At 41.6% G+C, this 22,388-nt stretch overlaps 2 protein-coding genes across 5 annotated transcripts in view; both read left to right on the plus strand.

Annotated features, from left to right (window-relative positions):
• abca12 (ATP-binding cassette, sub-family A (ABC1), member 12) overlaps window positions 1–8,919 on the plus strand; it is a 195,721-nt gene extending 186,802 nt beyond the window's left edge. For both annotated transcript variants that reach the window (XM_061879994.1, XM_061879995.1), the window contains 5 exons: window positions 779–882; window positions 971–1,063; window positions 6,574–6,679; window positions 7,088–7,225; window positions 8,223–8,919. In XM_061879994.1, the coding sequence (XP_061735978.1) occupies window positions 779–882; window positions 971–1,063; window positions 6,574–6,679; window positions 7,088–7,225; window positions 8,223–8,303 (522 nt within the window). In that variant the 3' untranslated portion in view covers window positions 8,304–8,919. The remainder of the gene's footprint in view (window positions 1–778; window positions 883–970; window positions 1,064–6,573; window positions 6,680–7,087; window positions 7,226–8,222) is intronic.
• Window positions 8,920–13,388: 4,469 nt separating this feature from the next.
• bard1 (BRCA1 associated RING domain 1) overlaps window positions 13,389–22,388 on the plus strand; it is a 54,903-nt gene continuing 45,903 nt past the window's right edge. For all 3 annotated transcript variants that reach the window (XM_061879996.1, XM_061879998.1, XM_061879999.1), the window contains exons 1-4: window positions 13,389–13,599; window positions 14,095–14,151; window positions 16,766–16,914; window positions 19,761–20,695. In XM_061879996.1, coding sequence (XP_061735980.1) covers window positions 13,508–13,599; window positions 14,095–14,151; window positions 16,766–16,914; window positions 19,761–20,695 — 1,233 coding nt within the window. In that variant the 5' untranslated portion in view covers window positions 13,389–13,507. The remainder of the gene's footprint in view (window positions 13,600–14,094; window positions 14,152–16,765; window positions 16,915–19,760; window positions 20,696–22,388) is intronic.

Genomic DNA, 22,388 nt, shown 5'->3' on the forward strand with positions numbered 1-22,388 from the left:
TGTATGTTTGTATGTATGTATATACTGTAAATGAATGTGTGTGTGTATATATATATATATATATATATATATATATATAATGGATATATAATTGATTTTAAGAGTATGTGAAAGTTGAACTCCTATCTTGTTTACTTCTGTGACGCCCTCCTTAAAGTTGTGTAATCAATTAGAAATATCAAGCAGCTTAAATGTGCCAAACATTAATAAGTGAAGAGAGTTTGCATTTTCCCCATTGTGCTTTTAATGGATTCTAATGGGTGGAATTTCCTTTTTTTAATCTTTTATAGTGCATGGATGTTTTTTATAATATCCACAAACGTCAGTGAGCAGGTTGTGTTACGTCTGACCATGTCTGATGACTTTTGGTGTTGGTAAATTGTATTTATTTTTTATTGCACCATGACTAGGGCAGGTTGTTTGCATTGAGTCATACATTGATCTGATACACCCACATTGTCCATACTGACAAACTTCTAAAATGAATGCAATCTCCCTCCATTAATATTCTTATTTAAAATCATGAAGTCCTGTCGACCGAACCGAAGAGGTCTGTGGGCCACACTTGGCGTGCAGGCCGTAGTTTGGACACCCTGGTTTGGAGTAGTGCACTTTTAAAAGCAGGGAATGTAGGTTTTGCGCTGGAAAAGTAGCAGCTCGGTCGCCAGAATATTGCAGTCAAAATAACAGTGGTAGTGATTTTTAAATTATAGTCTTCAAAAAAAGGAACTTCCCATTTTGACGTGATGATCCAGATGTTTCTCTCCTCCCACGTCAGGATGAGCCCAGCTCAGGCATGGACCCCCGTACCAAACGTCACCTGTGGAAAATCATCTCTGAGGAAGTGAAAGGAAAGTGCGCCGTGGTCCTCACGTCTCACAGGTTTGAGAGCCGCCACATTGCAGCAGCGGCCATCAAGATTATGTTTCTTTGGGCTAAATGTGACCGTGTCCACTTGTCCACTTGTCAGCATGGAGGAGTGTGAGGCGCTCTGCAGCCGTCTGGCCATCATGGTGAAGGGTCAGTTCCGCTGCCTGGGCTCTTTGCAGCACATCAAGAACAGGTTTGTCACCTCTCAAATACACTCTTTTCTATCCTCTTCCTTCTTCATAACCATCCCCGTCTTGGCACCAATTATATATATATATGTATATATATAAATATATATATATTAGGGCTGGGCAACGATCAAAAATTTTAATCGAAGTTAATCGCACTATTTCTCCGATTAATCGCGGTTAACTGCATTGTATACACAAAGCCCAATAATGAATTCAAAAGTAGTGTGTAGTGCACCTTTATTGGAATATTCTCCCACATGAACAAAAGCGCCAAAACATTTGTTGTGCAAACACAATTTAAATCAGTCCTTGTTAAACAGTAGCAGTTAAATAGCATATTTTATGAAAATCAACTCAAAACATGTAAATACAAACATTTAAGCTTATTGCCACTGCCAGGGTATTTAAGTTATCCTGTTTGTTATGGAAAATAAATATAATCTACATACAAATCTCGGAGCCACAATCATAACATCTGAACAGGCAATTTCTGAGGTAACAGCAGAAACATTTTTTTTATCAGGGATCTTATGTTTAAAAAACCTATATTATAGGTAGTGGGCTGTTTTAGGGAATTTTGGATCAAATTATCCGTAGTAGCAATATTAATAATGTGTTTATTCTGCACTTAAAATAATTATGACCATATCTAGGAATTGATATGATGGGAATTTTCCGATTGTTTGCTTGGTGCTTTGATAAACTGAACGCATATACATGGTACTATATTGTGATGTTATGAGCCAGGGAATAAAAGAACTACCCTACCCAGCATGCAACAGGAGTGACGAGCATGCGCGGTAGCCCGGTATAGGTTGTGTCGCCATGACGGCATCTTGTATGTTGTGATATGCACGCTCTGAAAGCAAACGTTAAGAACTCAGCCAACACTCCTGGTCTGCATTATTCATAAATAGACAGACAACACATATACTCCGCTGCTTCACAGGCCGCTGGATGTAGCCGGCAAAGTATTCCCATGCTAGCTAGCCGGTCTACCAAGCACGCCTCATTCAGTCCAAAACGGCCCGATCTATCCACATCCAGAATTGTCTGGCGGTCGTAAGTGATCCCGGAGTGACCACGCTGTAAGCCAGCCAGGAAATTTGCAGAATTGTCCGGCATTTTTGTCAAATGTTCCATCTTTACCAAGAGCCCCTCGACGCCGAAGTACATCCGGGAGATGCCATCTTGTTAAGAAAAGGCGTTAACAAAATAAAAGCATGTAAAAAACATACGCAAATGTGCGATAAAATAATTGTCGGCGTTAATAGATTGATGAGTTAACGCGTAATTAACGCATTAATTTGCCCACCCCTAATATATATATATATATATATATATATTTATATTTATATATACACACACACATATACACACATATAAGTGTTGTGAAATGAGTGACTCACACAGAAAGATTTTGTAAATGTTTACATACCTTAATTGTTTCTGAACAGTGTCTGTAACACGGCAGTTAAACGGCTGATCAAACAAAACAGAAGCTAAAGTCATGGGCCCACTAGCTGCACAAGCTAGCTCTCCAATGAGTTAAACAGACTCAATAACTCCACGCTGATGTTTTTGTTGTTTTTACAAAAATTAAACAATACAAAAGGAATTCCATTATAAGCTAACATTAATAACACAGACACTTGTAAACGTATTAGCATATTAGCTAAAGCTTACAATGATTGGGTTATGATAGCATGTACATATACGCATGAAAACACTCCTATGGACTTCACACATGGGACGGTATAGTAAGTAAGAATTATTTTAGGTGTATTGTAAAACTTGCTTGGGGTGATGAATGAAGAATCCATCGGAGTAGAACGCTATGGACGGCTTGAAGACAGAACAGCACTTATACTTCAGGTTAAAGGCCCGGACAGAAGGGCATTGCAGCACCTGCAGTGAACGAGCACCTCTAAAAGATGGCGCAATGGCACAAACAATAACACACCTTTTCAGTGTCTTTACTTGGTCTTTTTAAAAAAAAAACTATTAGCATCATGGGCGTCAGCGCAGAAAAATGCACTAATTAGCCGCACCGTTTTTGCAAGGTTTCAAAGCAGAAGAAAAATGTAACGCCATGTCATCTGGAATGTAGGGTTTATTGAATATGTTAGTCCACTGTAACATTACACACCGTTTGAATAGTAACACTGAGTTTGAATATAGTAGAATAAAACACTGTACTTTAGTCAAATATGGTGTACCACGAGTGGAACATGTACCACACTGTAAATGATTGGAGGTGACTAAAATTGAATTCATTCAACAAAACGTTGCGAGTGCAAACGTCGGAACAATTTCCAAAATGGTCGCCCGTTTTTCACGCTTCCGTCTACCTGGATTGCCTCCGCCTCAACAAGTTTAGAAAATGAAACTCCACATATCCCCCCCCCCCCCAAGCTCCTTGCTTGGGCCAGTAGCTTCGAGATCATTTTGCTCGTGTAGGCGGGACATGGCAACTCTTTCCCAGGGTGGTGCTCGACTTTGAACTTGTAGTCCTGGAACTACCTGGTCACCCTGTCATTGCGATCCTTGTTTGTTTGCCACCCACTTATCGGCCACATGGTCGCTGACCAGGGGGAATTTCCTGACCCACAGGTAGTACTGCAAGTGGTGTATGGCCCACTTCACCGCCAAGCATTCCTTTTCCACGGTAGAGTCATTTATTTCGCGCTTTAAGAACTTCCTGCCGACGACAGTTACCAGGTGCTCATCACCATCCATGGTTCGGGCCAGGACTGCACCAATTCCAGTACCGGAGGTGTCAGTGTGAAGAGTAAAAGACTGTGTGAAGTCATGAGTCACCAGGACAGGCTACCCACATAGGGTCTGCTTCAGGTTCTGGAACACTGCCTCTGAAGCGCTGGTCCATCTCATCTAGTGAGGCCCCTTCTGGCAAGTCAGCTCATCCAGAGGGGCTGCGATCGTCGCAAAATTCTCAATGAATTTCCGGTACTAAAATATCAGGCCTAAGAACGATTTGAGCTGTTTCTGGGCCAACTTTCCAGGTCTGGGGCTTGACACACCCTCTCTCCGTGGTGTAGCCGAGATAGTATGTTTAGGTCCAGCCAGGACGACACTTTTTGGGATTTTCCGTGAGTCCCGCTCGTCGCAAAGCCACCAGGATGGCCTCACGGTGCTCCGAGTGCTACGTCCAGTTGACACTGTGGTTTATGATGCCATCTAGGTAGGCTGCAGCGTAAGAGCTGTGAGCACGGCGGAACCAGTCCATCGGGCGCTGGAACGTGGCAGGGGCACTGTGAACCCCGAATGCCAGTAGCCGGTATTAGAAGAGGCCGTCTGGTGTGGTGAAAGCAGTCTTAGCCTTCGCCCTCTCTGTCAGCGGTACCTACCAGTACACTTTTGTCAGGTCCAGGGTGCTGACAAACCTGGAACAGCCCAGGCACTCAAATAGCTCGTTGACGCGGGGCATGGTGTAGGCATCATATATTGAGAGCTCATTCAGCTTACGGAAATTGTTACAGAAGCATGGAGACCCATCTGGCTTCAGGACGATTATGATAGGGTTGGACCATGGGCTGTGAGATTGATCACTCCTCGTCTGGGCATGTTCTTCACCTCCTACCGGATTCGGTCAGGCCGTTGTTTCACCATTCGTCCTGGTGGGGTTTCAATGTCTTGTTCAATGACAGTGGTGTGTCCGGGGAGTTCAGAGAACACATCTCGGCTCCGTCCTAGGAGCTCTCTGATGTCCCGTACCTGGTCTGGGCCAAGGTCTTCACCTATTTGGACGCAGGGATTCTGGGGAGAAACATGTTTTAATAGGGCTGGACCCAAAACCTTTTCCCCTGCCTGGAACTCCCGGGGGTGGGTGCCTTTGTTGTTGGTGTGCGCCTGGGATGACTGGGTCTTTTCCATGAGTTTGCGAACAAGTGGCCATACCTTCTTCGCCCCTTCCTGGAGGCGGTCTACATGTTCAACAACCATGCGATTGGGACAAGATTGGCTCTCCCAAGTCTCTTTGGCCAAATCCAGGAGCCCTCGAGGGTTGCACCTATAGAGGAGTTCAAAGGGAGAGATCCCCGTAGAGGCCTGTGGTACCTCTCTCATGGCAAAGAGCACATACGGGATGAGTTGGTCCGAGTCTTTCCTGTTGACTTTGGTCAGCTTCTTCAGCATTTTCTTAAGTGTCTGGTTGAACCGCGCCACGAGGCCGTCGGTCTGATGGGGGTAGACAGAGGTTCGGATTTGTTTCACCTTCAACCACTTATACAGTGCAGACATAACTCTGGACATAAAACATGTCTCCTCATTCGTCAACAGTTCATGTACAACATTTTTAGCAGTGCCAGTGCGTAAGGGGATACTCGACTCTGGGTAACGAGTAGCATAGTCGAGTATTACCAGAATGTAGCGGTGCCTCTGGGCTGATTTGGGCAGTGGCCCTACGATTTCCATATTGATCAAAGTGCTACAGAATTCCGTTTTCTGACATTCTGGAAACGACTGACAAAAGTCTTCCACTGCATGCTTCACCCCAGGCCAGTTAGAACAGGGGACCACTCGGTCGTAGGTTTTCTGGACCCCTAAATGGGACCCTAACTGGTAGGTGTAAGCTAAATACAGGACTCGAGGCACTGGAGTCTCTTTGGCCAGGTCCAGGAGCTCTCGAGGGTTGCACCTATAGAGGAGTTCAAAGGGAGAGATCCCCGTAGAGGCCTGTGGTACCTCTCTCATGGCAAAGAGCACATACGGGATGAGTTGGTCCGAGTCTTTCCTGTTGACTTTGGTCAGCTTCTTCAGCATTTTCGTAAGTGTCTGGTTGAACCGCGCCACGAGGCCGTCGGCCTGATGGGGGTAGACAAAGGTTCGGATTTGTTTCACCTTCAACCGCTTATACAGTACAGACATAACTCTGGACATAAAACATGTCTCCTGTTTCGTCAACAGTTCATGTACAACATTTTTAGCAGTGGCAGTGCGTAACTGGATACTCGACTCTGGGTAACGAGTAGCATAGTCGAGTATTACCAGAATGTAGCGGTGCCTCTGGGCTGATTTAGGCAGTGGCCCTACGATTTCCATATTGATCAAAGTGCTACAGAATTCCGTTTTCTGAAATTCTGGAAACGACTGACAAAAGTCTTCCACTGCATGCTTCACCCCAGGCCAGTTAGAACAGGGGACCACTCGGTCGTAGGTTTTCTGGACCCCTAAATGGGACCCTAACTGGTAGGTGTAAGCTAAATACTGGACTCGAGGCACTTAATTCTTTGCCCAGGCTCCGCCTCCTCCTGATGTGTTGAGCTCTGCTGTCACTGTGCCTGCTGGCCCTATGGAAACTCTTACCTGATGGGGGCGGGGGTTCTAGCAGAGACTCCACAGCTCTTATTCCCAGGGAAATTATTTCTCTGGCACTACTAAGTGTCTACCTGGACGTCACACCATGTGACCTTCCTGTACCTGGACTTCACATCAGGTGACCTTCCTGTACCTGGACTTCACATCAGGTGACCTTCCTTGTGCTCCACCGCAGGTTTGGCAGAGGCTTCACGGTGAAGATGTACTTGGCGGAGGCTGCCAGGGACGTGGAGGCCATCACTGACTTCATGCAGAGACAATTTCCCAGCACCTACTTGAAGGTGAGCACGTGAAGTCACATGATCTTGGTCACATGACGAAGTTGTAACCATGGCTACCAGTACTGACACCTACTTCTCCCAGGGAAAATGCAGTTTTGGAGGAATTTTTTTTACTTAGAGTTTTATATTTGCTTCATTCTCCTCCATGTTTACCTCTTTCTTACCTTTTAGATTTGCTTCCTCCTCCTCTATGTTTACCTTTTTCTTACTTTTTTTACGGGGCAGCGCCTTGGTAGCGAGCCATAATCCATCCTGTTCTGTCTCCTGCATACTGAGTCCGTTCTTGGACATGTTTGTTCTGAAAGTGACATCTCAGCTTATCTTTTAGCTCCATCCCATCTCCATTGTTCTGTCAGAGAAAGATGAAGCATGTTGAGAAGCATGGAGGCTGATGTGTTGTCTTACCAGGACCAGCACTTGTCCATGGTGGAGTACCACCTTCCCATGGCACCGGGAGGCGTGGCCAACATCTTTCACCAGTTGGAGAGCAACAAAAGATGTCTGCAGATCAAACACTTCTCTGTGAGCCAGACCACTTTGGACCAGGTAAGATGGAGGAGGAGGTCAAACATTTTTCTGTGAGCCAGACCACTTTGGACCAGGTAAGGAGTGGTAGGTCAAACACTTCTCTGTGAGCCAGACCACGTTGGACCAGGTAAGAAGGAGGAGGTCAAACACCTCTCTCTGATCCAGACCACTTTGGACCAGGTAAGAAGGAGGAGGTCAAACACTTCTCTGTGATCCAGACCACTTTGGACCAGGTAAGAAGGAGGAGGTCAAGCACCTGTCTGGGAGCCAGACCACTTTGAACCAGGTAAGATGGAGGAGGAGGTCAAACATTTTTCTGTGAGCCAGACCACTTTGGACCAGGTAAGACAGAGGAGGAGGTCAAACACCTCTCTGTGAGCCAGACCACGTTGGACCAGGTAAGAAGGAGGAGGTCAAACACTTCTCTGTGAGCCAGACTACTTTGGACCAGGTAAGAAGGAGGAGGTCAAACACCTCTCTGTGAGCCAGACCACGTTGGACCAGGTAAGAAGGAGGAGGTCAAACACTTCTCTGTGATCCAGACATCTATGGACCAGGTAAGAAGGAGGATGTAAACACTTCTCTGTGAGCCAGAGTACTTTGGACCAGGTAAGACAGAGGAGGAGGTCAAACACTTCTCTGTGAGCCAGACTACTTTGGACCAGGTAAGACGGAGGAGGTCAAACACCTCTCTGGGAGCCAGACCACTTTGAACCAGGTAAGAAGGAAGAGGTCAAACACTTCTCTGTGAGCCAGACTACTTTGGACCAGGTAAGACGGAGGAGGTCAAACACCTCTCTGGGAGCCAGACCACTTTGAACCAGGTAAGAAGGAAGAGGTCAAACACTTCTCTGTGAGCCAGACCACGTTGGACCAGGTAAGAAGGAGGAAGTCAACGGGGACAGCCTGAGTGGGCGTGGAAGAGCATGTCATGTGAGAGTCTTGATGTTCCACAATCTGCTCCTCTGGGAGTAAGAGAAGGACGCCATCAAGCAATCAATCCTTCTGCTCACAGGTCTTCATCAACTTCGCCATGGGGAACATTCTGGAAGCAACTGGCAGCCCAGGAACTTGCCAGCAGGAAGTGGAGGCTTAGAGGTGATGATCTTGGCTGCGCTGGAATGGGAACATCTCCTAAATAGGTCCTGTCAATCATCCCTCCAGAAGTGTCACTTATTCATGTATTCATCTGGAATTTCCTTCAATTCATGTATTCATTTGTCATTTAGTTTTATCCATGTATTCATCTGTAATTTAGTTGTATTCATCTTGAATTTATTTGTATTCATGTACTAATCTTCAACTTAGTTTTATTCATGTATTCATCTTTGATTTAATTGTATTCATCTTGAATTTTCTTTTATTCATCTTTAACCTTGATTTGAAAAATGGCAATATTGATGATCTTCTCCTACACCTTCAACTTGACTAGTTCTTGTAGAACATGTTGTCGTTGTTGACCATGTTGGATGCAGAACATGTTGTTGACCATGTTGGATGCAGAACATGTTGTTGACCATGTTGGTTGCAGAACATGTTGTTGACCATGTTGGATGCACAACATGTTGTTGACCATGTTGGATGCAGAACATGTTGTTGACCATGTTGGATGCAGAACATGTTGTTGACCATGTTGGATGCAGAACATGTTGTTGACCATGTTGGATGTCGGCCGCCTTAATTTGTATCAAACATTAAAAACTTCCAATGCACTTTCTCTTTGTTTAGTTTGTTCATTCCAGTGTTGACTTGATGTGTGTTGTTGGTGCTCAGGTTCAAACGCAGATGACATCTATTAGACAAGACAAAAAGCAAATCAATCAAACAGAGACAGAATTCAATTCAGCTCATGAGGAGAGCGCGTAGACCTGTACCCCTTCTACAGTGTCTTCCCACGCACTGACCAGAGAGTTCCACGCGTCCTCTTTTATTTGGGCCTCTTCATTACACTGCTGATCCTAAGGGGAGGTGGTCATAAACAGCTGTTGCACTCAGTCATAAACTGTTCAAAAAATTGGTGCCTGGAGCGGTGTCAGGTCCTGCTTCCTCTCCGCTTTGTAGATCTGGGGTCAGGATAAGATCCTCCCGTGGCTGACAATAGATCAAAGAAACCCAATCAGACTAAAGTTTTACAAGCCTTTTGCTTAATAAGATGAAAGCCGCTTATTTTTCTTCTTGCAGGGGACCTGAACTCAATGGAACACAGAAGTTGTGTGATCATTTCTATAAAATTATTCTGATAGTTACAATGTGTGTTGTTGTAACATTGTGAGTATAATGTGTGTTGTTAAAATGTGGGTATAATGTGTGTTGTTGTTACAATGTGTTTTGTTGTAACAATGTGGGTATAATGTGTGTTGTTGTAACAATGTGTTTCGTTGTAACAATTAGAGTATAACGTGTGTTGTTGTTGCAATGTGTTTTGTTGTAAGAATGTGTGTAAAATGTGTGTCATTGTTACAATGTGTGTTGTAACAATGTGTTTTGTTGTAACAATGTGTTTCGTTGTAACAATTAGAGTATAACGTGTGTTGTTGTTACAATGTGTTTTGTTGTGAGAATGTGGGTATAATGTGTGTTGTTGTAACAATGTGTTTCGTTGTAATAATTCGAGTATAATGTGTGTTGTTGTTACAATGTGTTTTGTTGTAACAATGTGGGTATAATGTGTGTTGTTGTAACAATGTGTTTCGTTGTAACAATTAGAGTATAACGTGTGTTGTTGTTACAATGTGTTTTGTTGTAACAATGTGGGTATAATGTGTGTTGTTGTAACAATGTGTTTCGTTGTAACAATTAGAGTATAATGTGTGTTGTTGTTACAATGTGTTTTGTTGTAACAATGTGGGTATAATGTGTGTTGTTGTAACAATGTGTTTCGTTGTAACAATTAGAGTATAACGTGTGTTGTTGTTGCAATGTGTTTTGTTGTAAGAATGTGTGTAAAATGTGCGTCATTGTTACAATGTGTGTTGTAACAATGTGAGTGTAATGTGTGTTGTTGTAACAATGTGTTTCGTTGTAACAATTAGAGTATAACGTGTGTTGTTGTTACAATGTGTTTTGTCGTAACAATGTGGGTATAATGTGTGTTGTTGTAACAATGTGTTTCGTTGTAACAATTAGAGTATAACGTGTGTTGTTGTTACAATGTGTTTTGTTGTAACAATGTGGGTATAATGTGTGTTGTTGTAACAATGTGTTTCGTTGTAACAATTAGAGTATAACGTGTGTTGTTGTTACAATGTGTTTTGTTGTAACAATGTGGGTATAATGTGTGTTTTTGTAACAATGTGTTTCGTTGTAACAATTAGAGTATAATGTGTGTTGTTGTTACAATGTGTTTTGTTGTAACAATGTGGGTATAATGTGTGTTGTTGTAACAATGTGTTTCGTTGTAACAATTAGAGTATAACGTGTGTTGTTGTTGCAATGTGTTTTGTTGTAAGAATGTGTGTAAAATGTGCGTCATTGTTACAATGTGTGTTGTAACAATGTGAGTGTAATGTGTGTTGTTGTAACAATGTGTTTCGTTGTAACAATTAGAGTATAACGTGTGTTGTTGTTACAATGTGTTTTGTCGTAACAATGTGGGTATAATGTGTGTTGTTGTAACAATGTGTTTCGTTGTAACAATTAGAGTATAACGTGTGTTGTTGTTACAATGTGTTTTGTTGTAACAATGTGGGTATAATGTGTGTTGTTGTAACAATGTGTTTCGTTGTAACAATTAGAGTATAACGTGTGTTGTTGCTGCAATGTGTTTTGTTGTAAGAATGTGTGTAAAATGTGTGTCATTGTTACAATGTGTGTTGTAACAATGTGTTTTGTTGTAACAATGTGAGTGTAATGTGTGTTGTAACAATGTGTTTCGTTGTAACAATTAGAGTATAACGTGTGTTGTTGTTACAATGTGTTTTGTTGTAACAATGTGGGTATAATGTGTGTTGTTGTTACAATGTGTTTCGTTGTAACAATTAGAGTATAACGTGTGTTGTTGTTACAATGTGTTTTGTTGTAACAATGTGGGTATAATGTGTGTTGTTGTTGCAATGTGTTTTGTTATAAGAATGTGTGTAAAATGTGTGTCATTGTTACAATGTGTGTTGTAACAATGTGAGTGTAATGTGTGTTGTTGTTACAATGTGGGTATAATGTGTGTTGTATTAATGTGTGTTGTCACAATGTGTGTATAATGTGTGTTGTAACAACGTATGTATAATGTGTGTTGTAACGTTGTGTGTATAAGGTGGGTGCCCTTTAGTGTTGAAATGTATTGCACCAAATTTAGGGCCCACATACACAGGACTCCTGAAGGGCTCACATGCCACCCTGAACCCAACACAAACACACACACACACACACACACACACACACACACACACACACACACACTAGTTGATTTTACATGCACTGAAACACTAATTACTCCATGAAATTGGTCGCATCCCGCTTTTGAAATACAGGAACAAACGTTAAGGGAGGGTGGAAGCGCGAACTGGTGGTGGGTCGCCGGCCCAAGTGTCCCCGAATCCACCAGGGAGGAGTCCTGGTGGTGGCCGGTGGCTGTGTCTTCCGCGGGGGCTCATCTCTCTTCGGGTTGCTCTCGTCGTCTTCGTCGTCTGTTGTTCCTTCTCCTACTTCTGCCACGATTGCTCCTCCTTCTCCCCTTTTATGCTGCAGCAGAAGACGCAGGGATTGAGAGCAGGTCCGTCGTTTATGCACCTGACTCTGATGGCTGCAGTGTCGCTCCAGGCTCATCTCTCTTCGGGTTGCTCTCGTCGTCTTCGTCGTCGGTTGTTCCTTCTCCTACGTCTGCCATGATTGCTCCTCCTTCTCCCCTTTTATTCTGCAGCAGAAGACGCAGGGATTGAGAGCAGGTCTGTCGTTTATGCACCTGACTCTGATGGCTGCAGTGTTGCTCCAGGCGTGCCCCCCGCTTCTCCGCTCTGCTGCATACTCCGCCTCCTGGCCGCCATCTTGGGCAGGACTGCTGTTTGTCCTAGCCTGCTGTCGGCTCGTCGGCTCCGTCCCTCCACAGCCATAAACTTAAAAAACAAAATTAAAAAAAATGTTATAACGACAGACAGACCTCGAGATTCAAGCGTTAAATTAAAAAAAAAAAGTATGACTTATTTCTAACAATGTTATGACTGACACCCTTCCGGAGACCGGGGGCCAAACTTGAGGAAAGCCATTAAGGTAAAAAAACAACTATTGTATTGCTTTTAGAAAAGAAACATATCAAAATGGCCCCCGCATACTTTGATTTTTCAGTCAGTGGAAAAAGTTTGGACACCCCTGATTTATGTGGTCTGCTATATTATTTTAATTTGCTACGCTAAATCCTTCTATGTGGCCCGCCATATTATTTATGTGGCACATCTGATCATTTATAAAATGATGTGGCGGGCCAGGATGATGTAAGTGGCCTGCACAAGACTGGAAATAAAGAAAAAGCAACACTTTCTGGCTTTTTTTGTTCTTGCAATGTTGACAGAAAAATGCAAGTAGATGTGTTTCCTTGACAATGTCATCTTATCTTAGTGTCGACAAAGTGTACACATATTATACATCCTTCTAATAACTTTATTTCGGAGTTCCAGTGTCCGGAAGTAGGTCATCCAACGTGACGGTAGTGACGTCACCTGGCGGGCGCTGCGAGCAAACAGGAAGTTGTGACGTCGACAATATTTATGACCAATTTGTGCTTTACTTTAAAGATGTGATTTTTGGTTTTACACTGTATGAACAAAAATTAGAAAAGGAATTCTACCTTTGCAACCTCATTATTTTATTGGCTAAGTTTTATATTCATAAATGTAAGTTTCTTAATACCCGTCCTATCTTTTGTGCCTTTAAAAAAGATGTGGAACTTTACATTAAAACGCTCTCTACCTCTAACAACAAAAACGCTGTGAAAACGATGATGCTGTGTTCCAAATTTAAGTTGTTTGATGAATCTGAATAAGCCTACGGCTTTGCATTTTGTTTATCATATATATATGTATATATATATTTTTTTTGTATTCTATTTTTATTATTTTGAACTTACAACTCCCTGGCGCTGTTTTGTACTGTTTTCATAATGTTTCATATTGTTGTTTGACTTACTGTTTGTAATTGTTGAAATTTATAAATAAACCTTAAAAAAATAAAATAAAAAAAAACAGGAAGTTGTGACGTCAACCTGGCGGGAGTTTGCGAGCCAACAGGAAGTGAGACGCTGTCGCTGTGTTTGTGTTACAGACTGAACGAAGCACAAAGTCCACAAAGTGGACACACAACAGTTGGACAGACATGGACGCGCGTGTTGTGGAGCACCATCATGCCTGGGAGAAGACCAAGGAGGCGGTTGGCAACTTTCGACGACTGCTTCTTTGTTCAAAATGGTGGGTCAATGACATCTTGTGTTGTGTTAAGCAGCGTTACACTCAAATCATGCATTGTTGTGTTAAGCAGCGTTACACTTCAATAATGTTGTGTTGTGTCAAGCAGCGTTACACTTTAATAATGTCGTGTAAAGCAGCGTTACACTTTAATAATGTCGTGTCAAGCAGCGTTACACTTTAATAATGTTGCGTCGCGTCAAGCCTCGTTACACTTTAATAATGTTGTGTAAAGCAGCGGTACACTTTATTAATGTTGTGTTGTGTAACTATCAAGCAGCGTGACACTTAAGAAGGTAAATAGTCAGACGTGGTGAGGGTTCTTAGCACACAGCAGCTGCAAGTCATGACGTGTGCAGAGTTGTGTCCACGTCAAGTCCGTCCTTTAAAAGTGACGTAATGTGTGATGTTGTGTGACGTCACCTTAAAGACAGCAGTTGAAAGACAAAAATGAAAACAACACAATGACCACTTTTTTTTATTTTTATTTCAACCCAGCTCGCACTTGCTGAAGGAACCTGTTTGTCTTGGAACTTGTGAGCATGTCCTGTGCAGGTAATACACTATTATCATCTTATACTATTATATGTTGTGCAGGTAATACACTATTATCATCTTATACTATTATATGTTGTGCAGGTAATACACTATTATCATCTTATACTATTATATGTTGTGCAGGTAATACACTATTATCATCTTATACTATTATATGTTGTGCAGGTAATACACTATTATCATCTTATACTATTATATGTTGTGCAGGTAATACACTATTATCATCTTATACTATTATATGTTGTGCAGGTAATACACTATTATCATCTTATACTATTATATGTTGTGCAGGTAATACACTATTATCATCTTATACTATTATATGTTGTGCAGGTAATACACTATTATCATCTTATACTATTATATGTTGTGCAGGTAGTACACTATTATCATCTTATACTATTATATGTTGTGCAGGTAATACACTATTATCATCTTATACTATTATATGTTGTGCAGGTAATACACTATTATCATCTTATACTATTATATGTTGTGCAGGTAATACACTATTATCATCTTATACTATTATATGTTGTGCAGGTAATACACTATTATCATCTTATACTATTATATGTTGTGCAGGTAATACACTATTATCATCTTATACTATTATATGTTGTGCAGGTAATACACTATTATCATCTTATACTATTATATGTTGTGCAGGTAGTACACTATTATCATCTTATACTATTATATGTTGTGCAGGTAATACACTATTATCATCTTATACTATTATATGTTGTGCAGGTAGTACACTATTATCATCTTATACTATTATATGTTGTGCAGGTAATACACTATTATCATCTTATACTATTATATGTTGTGCAGGTAATACACTATTATCATCTTATACTATTATATGTTGTGCAGGTAATACACTATTATCATCTTATGCTATTATATGTTGTGCAGGTAGTACACTATTATCATCTTATACTATTATATGTTGTGCAGGTAATACACTATTATCATCTTATACTATTATATGTTGTGCAGGTAGTACACTATTATCATCTTATACTATTATATGTTGTGCAGGTAATACACTATTATCATCTTATACTATTATATGTTGTGCAGGTAGTACACTATTATCATCTTATACTATTCTATGTTGTGCAGGTAATACACTATTATCATCTTATACTATTATATGTTGTGCAGGTAATACACTATTATCATCTTATACTATTATATGTTGTGCAGGTAATACACTATTATCATCTTATACTATTATATGTTGTGCAGGTAATACACTATTATCATCTTATGCTATTATATGTTGTGCAGGTAATACACTATTATCATCTTATACTATTATATGTTGTGCAGGTAATACACTATTATCATCTTATACTACTCTATATTGTGCAGGTAATAGACTATTATCATCTTATACTGTTGTATATTGTGCAGGTATTACACTATTATCATCTTATACTATTATATAGTGTGCAGGTAATACACAATTATCATCTTCTACTTGTGCAGGTAATACGCTATTATCATCTTATACTATTATATATTGTGCAGGTAATATACTATTATCATCTTATACTATTATATATTGTGCAGGTAATATACTATTATCATATTATGCAGTTGTACAGTTAATATACTTTTATCATCTTATACTATTATATATTGTGCAAGTAATACACTATTATCATATTACACTATTATATAGTGTGCAGGTAATACACAATTATCATCTTCTACTTGTGCAGGTAATACGCTATTATCATCTTATACTATTATATATTGTGCAGGTAATACGCTATTATCATCTTATACTATTATATATTGTGCAGGTAATATACTATTATCATATTATGCAGTTGTACAGTTAATATACTTTTATCATCTTATACTATTATATATTGTGCAAGTATTACACTATTATCATATTATACTATTATATATTGTGCAGGTAATACACTATTATCATCTTATACTATTATATATTGTGCAAGTAATACGCTATTATCATATTATACTATTATATATTGTGCAGGTAATACACTATTATCATGTTATACTATTATATATTGTGCAGATAATACACTATTATCATCTTATACTATTATATATTGTGCAGATAATATACTATTACCATATTATACTAATATATGTTGTACAGGTAATATACTATTATCTTATACTATTATATATTGTGCAGGTAATATAGTATTATCATATTATACTATTATATGTTGTGCAGGTAGTGAAGTGAATCATATTTACATAGCGCTTTTTCTCTAGTGACTCAAAGCGCTTTACATAGTGAAACTCAATATGTAATTTACATTTAAACCAGTGTGGGTGGCACTGTGAGCAGGTGGGTAAAGTGTCTTGCCCAAGGACACAACGGCAGTGACTAGGTTGGCGGAAGCGGGGATCGAACCTGCAACCCTCAAGTTGCTGGCACGGCTGCTCTACCAACCGAGCTATACCGCCCCGATAATTACGCGTCCAATATTTATGGTGAATAATGATATGCTGTATATCAAATGGATGTGTAGTGCACTTTGCAGTTGAGTGTTTGAGCTGTTTTCAGTGTGCTGTAAATTGAAATGTTTTCAAAGGTGCGTTCAACCCGCAGGTCTTGTGCAGGCCCGCAGGCAGGGGATGGCTGTGTGGTTTGTCAGAGCCCCGCCTGGGTAAAGGACATCCACATCAACCGGCAGCTCAGCAGTATCATACAGCTCTTCAGCGGCTTGGAGTCCATGTTCCACCCCGGCCAGCAGGCAGGTAAATATTGGTCAATGTTAGCTTTTGTCTTGGTGGCTGACTGAAAGATATTGTTGTAACACAGTGGGAGCAGCCTTTAAGTATTACCGTTATATGTTGATAACGCATGTTGATGACACATTCCAGCAAAAACGGGCCCGCAAATTTTGCAGCGACAAGCAAACGACTGCATTCCTGTCGCAATGTCGCGTCCTCGCTAGCAAGCGGCTAATATCCCTCCACAGTGCAAAGCTGCTTTTAAGTTAGCAGTCCTCAACCCCATGGCGGGAAATACACTTGTGGGTTTATGGGCACAACCTTCTACTATCCAGGTGAGAGACATTATTTATAATCTAGTGTTGACTTTCACCATCTCAGAGGCGATGCAGCAGCTCAATATGTCAATATAGCAGTTTAAGCTAGTTAGCGCTCTGTGATCCACTAAAAATAGTTTGTCTGAGTCAGTGTTCATAATAACTATATCACTAATACTTATTAATATTCAGGTCACCACATGTACAAACCGCGTTTCCATATGAGTTGGGAAATTGTGTTAGATGTAAATATAAACAGAACACAATGGTTTGCAAATCCTTTTCAAGCCATATTCAGTTGAATATGCTACAAAGACAACATATTTGATGTTCAAACTGATAAACATTTTTTTGGGGGCAAATAATCATTAACTTTAGAATTTCATGCCAGCAACACATGACAAAGAAGTTGGGAAAGACGGCAATAAATACTGATAAAGTTGAGGAAGGCTCATCAAACACTTATTTGGAATATCCCACAGGTGTGCAGGCTAATTGGGAACAGGTGGGTGCCACGATTGGGTATAAAAACAGCTTCCCAAAAAATGCTCAGTCTTCCACAAGAAAGGATGGGGCGAGGTACACCCCTTTGTCCACAACTGCGTGAGCAAATAGTCAAACAGTTTAAGAACAACATTTCTCAAAGTGCAATTGCAAGAAATTCAAGGATTTCAACATCTACGCTCCATAATAACATCAAAAGGTTCAGAGAATCTGGGGAAATCACTCCACATAAGCGGCATGGCCGGAAACCAACATTGAATGACCGTGACCTCCGATCCCTCAGACGGCACTGTATCAAAAAACGACATCAATCTCTAAAGGATATCACCACATGGGCTCAGGAACACTTCAAAAAACCACTGTCACTAAATACAGTTTGTCGCTACATCTGTAAGTGCAAGTTAAAGCTCTCCTATGCAAAGCGACAGCCATTTATCAACAACATCCAGAAACGCCGCCGGGTTCTCTGGGCCCAAGATCATCTAAGATGGACTGATGCAAAGTGGAAAAGTGTTCTGTGGTCTGACGAGTCCACATTTCAAATTTTTTTGGGAAATATTTGACATTGTGTCATCCAGACCAAAAGGGAAGCGAACCATCCACACTGTTATCGACGCAAAGTTGAAAATCCAGCATCTGTGATGGTATGGGGGTGCATTAGTGCCCAAGGCATGGGTAACTTACACATCTGTGAAGGCACCATTAATGCTGAATGGTCCATACAGGTTTTGGAGCAACATATGTTGTCATCTAAGCGCCATCTTTTTCATGGACACCCCTGCTTATTTAAATGATAAATGGGTTGTACTTGTATCGCGCTTTTCTACCTTCAAGGTACTCAAAGCGCTTTGACACTACTTCCACATTTACCCATTCACACACACATTCACACACTGATGGAGGGAGCTGCCATGCAAGGCGCTAACCAGCACCCATCAAGAGCAGGGGTGAAGTGTCTTGCTCAGGACACAACAGACGTGACGAGGTTGGTACTAGGTGGGGATTGAACCAAGGACCCTCGGGTTGCGCACGGCCACTCTCCCACCGCACCACGCCGTCCCATCATTTCAGCGAGACAATGCCAAGCCACATTCAGCACGTGTTACAACAGCGTGGCTTCGCAAAAAAAGAGTGCGGGTACTTTCCTGGCCCGCCTGCAGTCCAGACCTGTCTCCCATGGAAAATGTGTGGCGCATTATGAAGCGTAAAATACGACAGTAGAGACCCCGGACTGTTGAACGACTGAAGCTCTACATAAAACAAGAATGGGAAAGAATCCCGCTTTCAAAACTTCAACAATTAGTTTCCTCAGTTCCCAAACGTTTATTGAGTGTTGTTAAAATAAAAGGTGATGTCCCACAGTGGTGAACATGCCCTTTCCCAACTACTTTGGCACTTGTTGCAGCCATGAAATTCTAAGTTGATTATTATTTGCAAAAAAAAAAATAGTTTGTGAGTTTAAACATCAAATATATTGTCTTTGTAGTGCATTCAATTGAATATGGTTTGAAAATTATTTGCAACACAATTTCCCAACTCATGTGGAAACGAGGTTTGTACTGTTTGTATTGTTGGTGGCTTTATTGGGCAGAGTAGTCTACTTCCATTAGCTGTATTGTTAGCCACCTCATACTTGCCATAATTTACGACTTAGAATGCGCAACAAAAAGAAAGACAGGTGTGTTCTTGCCTTACATAATGATTGTGAATGATGGGCAACTCTTCAAAAAAGTGGGAATACTTAAAAACATTGTGCTATTAAAAAGATTCCAGATTAGATCCAACTTTCTTGACTTTAATGTTACATTTCCAATGTTTCAAACATCTTTGGACACACACACACACACACACACACACACACACACACACACACACACACACACACACACACACACACACACACACACACGCAAGGTGCTGACAAAGCTTTCAGAGTTCCCAAAAGCACATGAATTTGAGTCTAAAAGCACACTTGCACTTTGTGACCTTTTCAAGGCAAGAGACTTTCTTTGAATGAAGAATTGGTTCCTTTCTTGTTTCACGGTACAGAGTCCCCTGAGGCTGCCGCACGGCCACACGACGAGGGCGCCGTCTTAAAACACAAGAAGAGCTTCAAGATCTGGTTCAGTCCTCGCAGCCGTAAAGTCCGTTGCATGGTAAAGAAAAGTCCAGAAGACGCCACACCTGCCAGCAAGTTCTCAGAAGAAACTTCTGTGGCTCAGTCGGATGCTGAAGTCGCGCCATTGAAGGACCTGGCAGTTTTCAGCTTCCCTTCATCTTCCCAAGACTCTGGCTCCTTGTCTCCTGAATCCAAGACAGCCAAGAAGAAAAAGAAGAGGAACGTTCCCCGCAGACAGGCCAGAATAGAAAGAGGCAGGCAGAAGGAGAGGATGAAGAAGAACAAGTTGGATGCCATAAACAAGCAGTGGGGCATCACAGAGGATGAAGATGCCTGCATGGCCTCCGAGATGACTGCTGCAGAAGTGGAAGGGCGCTCCAACAAAAGGGTTTCCTTCGTCAGCCCTGACTCTGGCGCCGGCGCCATAAAAGAAGGAATCTCACAAGCTAGCGTCGCCAAGCTCTGTCAGAATGAAGCAGACAACTTTTGTGAAGCGCTGCCTGCCTCCGAGTCCTTCCCAAAAGACAGTCCCGGGAGATCGCCCACGGTGTCTTCTCCCAAGCAGTCCTCCAAACGCCCCAAACTGGAGGGCGAGGCTGCTCCCCTGCAGACCACACCCAAACGGCCAAGTGTCTCGCCCGGCCGGCGCAGGAGATCGTCGTCTCCACTTGCCCCCAAATCTCCTTCGCCCAGCCGGAGGTGTAAGAAGACAAGCCAAGAGGATCAAGGACAGAGCCCCCTGCTCCCGGGCAAAAAATCTCCCACTTCCCGTGCAGTCCTGGGACGCACTACCTCGGGCAGCCCAGCAGTCATGAAGAAGAAGAACCACAAAGGAGAGACCCCGCTACATCTGGCCGCTATTAAGGTAACTTCTCATCACTCTTCTAATGACACTGCTAAGGCTTCCATTCCAAACCACACCACTACAGTACTAGTTTTATTCAAGGCTATGTTGTCCTATGATTATGTCTCCACTGGGAGGCTGTGAGTAGTTGTTCCTATGTTAAATATTCTCCAGACCACTACAGTACTAGTTTTATTCAAGGTTATGTTGTCCTATGATTATGTCTCCACTGGGAGGCTGTGAGTAGTTGTTCCTATGTTACATTTTCTCCAGACCACTACAGTACAAGTTTTATTCAAGGTTATGTTGTCCTATGATTATGTCTCCACTGGGAGGCTATGAGTAGATGTTCCTATGTTAAATATTCTCCAGACCACTACAGTACAAGTTGTATTCAAAGTTATGTTGTCCTATGATTATGTCTCCACTGGGAAGCTATGAGTAGATGTTCCTATGTTAAATATTCTCCAGACCACTACAGTACTAGTTTTATTCAAGGTTATGTTGTCCTATGATTATGTCTCCACTGGGAGGCTATGAGTAGATGTTCCTATGTTAAATATTTACACCTTGTTGTTGTTGTGACAAACATGTATGTTGAGAAGGGTCACGTACTTGTCTGGCACAGAGCATGAGAGAAGCCTTCAAAGGAGATGGTTGAAACCTCAGTGGAACCTCGATTTACAAACCCCTCCAGACTTGCAGACTTTTCAATCAACAAACTTTTAGCTTCAGCTTGGGCTGGGCGATATTTTGAATATACTGGATATATGGCGGGTTTGTCTGTGTGCGATATAAAAAAAACTAGATGGTGATATTGGAGTATAACTTCTCACGCAGTTGCTTTTAGCTGCTGGCATTACACAACAGGCTCTTCTCACTCCTTGTCTCTCCTTCTCACAGAGACATAAAACAAGCGCCCCTTCTTACATACGTCACATACTGTCGTGTCTGCAACGTCATACGCCCTCGCAGAGCAGAGAGGTAGCGGCATGGGTAAAGTTAAATGTGGTGGTAGCGGTGTGGGCGGTAATACGAGACAAAGAAGGTGTCAATCTGGTAACAAATGGAGGAAGAAGAATTAAATCCCAAGAAAACCAGCAGGGTGTCTATTGTCTGGCGGTGGTTGGGCTTCAAGCGGGTAGATGTTGAACAGACAACCGTATTATGTCAAGTATGCGGCAAAAGCGTTGCTACAAAAAGTAGCACCACGGCTAATGTGTAGCATCATTTGAAAAGTCACCCGCTAGAGAATGAAGAGTGCTTGAAACTCCGCAAGTCAACATCTCCGTTTTGTGCCTCACCAACAAAATGCCTAAGCAACCATTTCCACATCAACACTATGAAACAAACAGTCAACAACAGAAGGCGATAACGTCTGCAGGAACCTACCACATAGCGAAGGACATAAAACATTTGATTTCTTATTATGCAGCTCATTTTTATTTGACACTTATTGACAAATCTTGTGTGACATCATGCAGAAAAGTGCACTTTATTTGTTTTCACCTTCGTCTTGTGTTAGGGTCGGCACCGACCCGTTTTAGTTTTTAAATGCATAAAAACACCACATACATTTATTTTTTTGTATCAAAGCTTTTTGACTTTGTCAGGAACCTCTTTGTCAACAAAATAAAACATTTTAATTTTTTTCACTAAATTATAAAATGCTCTGGTAGAAATTATGCCCTTGGTGTTGTTAGGGTTGGTTTCG

This window comes from Nerophis ophidion, linkage group LG19 (genome assembly GCF_033978795.1).
Source record: "Nerophis ophidion isolate RoL-2023_Sa linkage group LG19, RoL_Noph_v1.0, whole genome shotgun sequence".
Classification (NCBI taxonomy): Eukaryota; Metazoa; Chordata; class Actinopteri; order Syngnathiformes; family Syngnathidae; genus Nerophis; species Nerophis ophidion.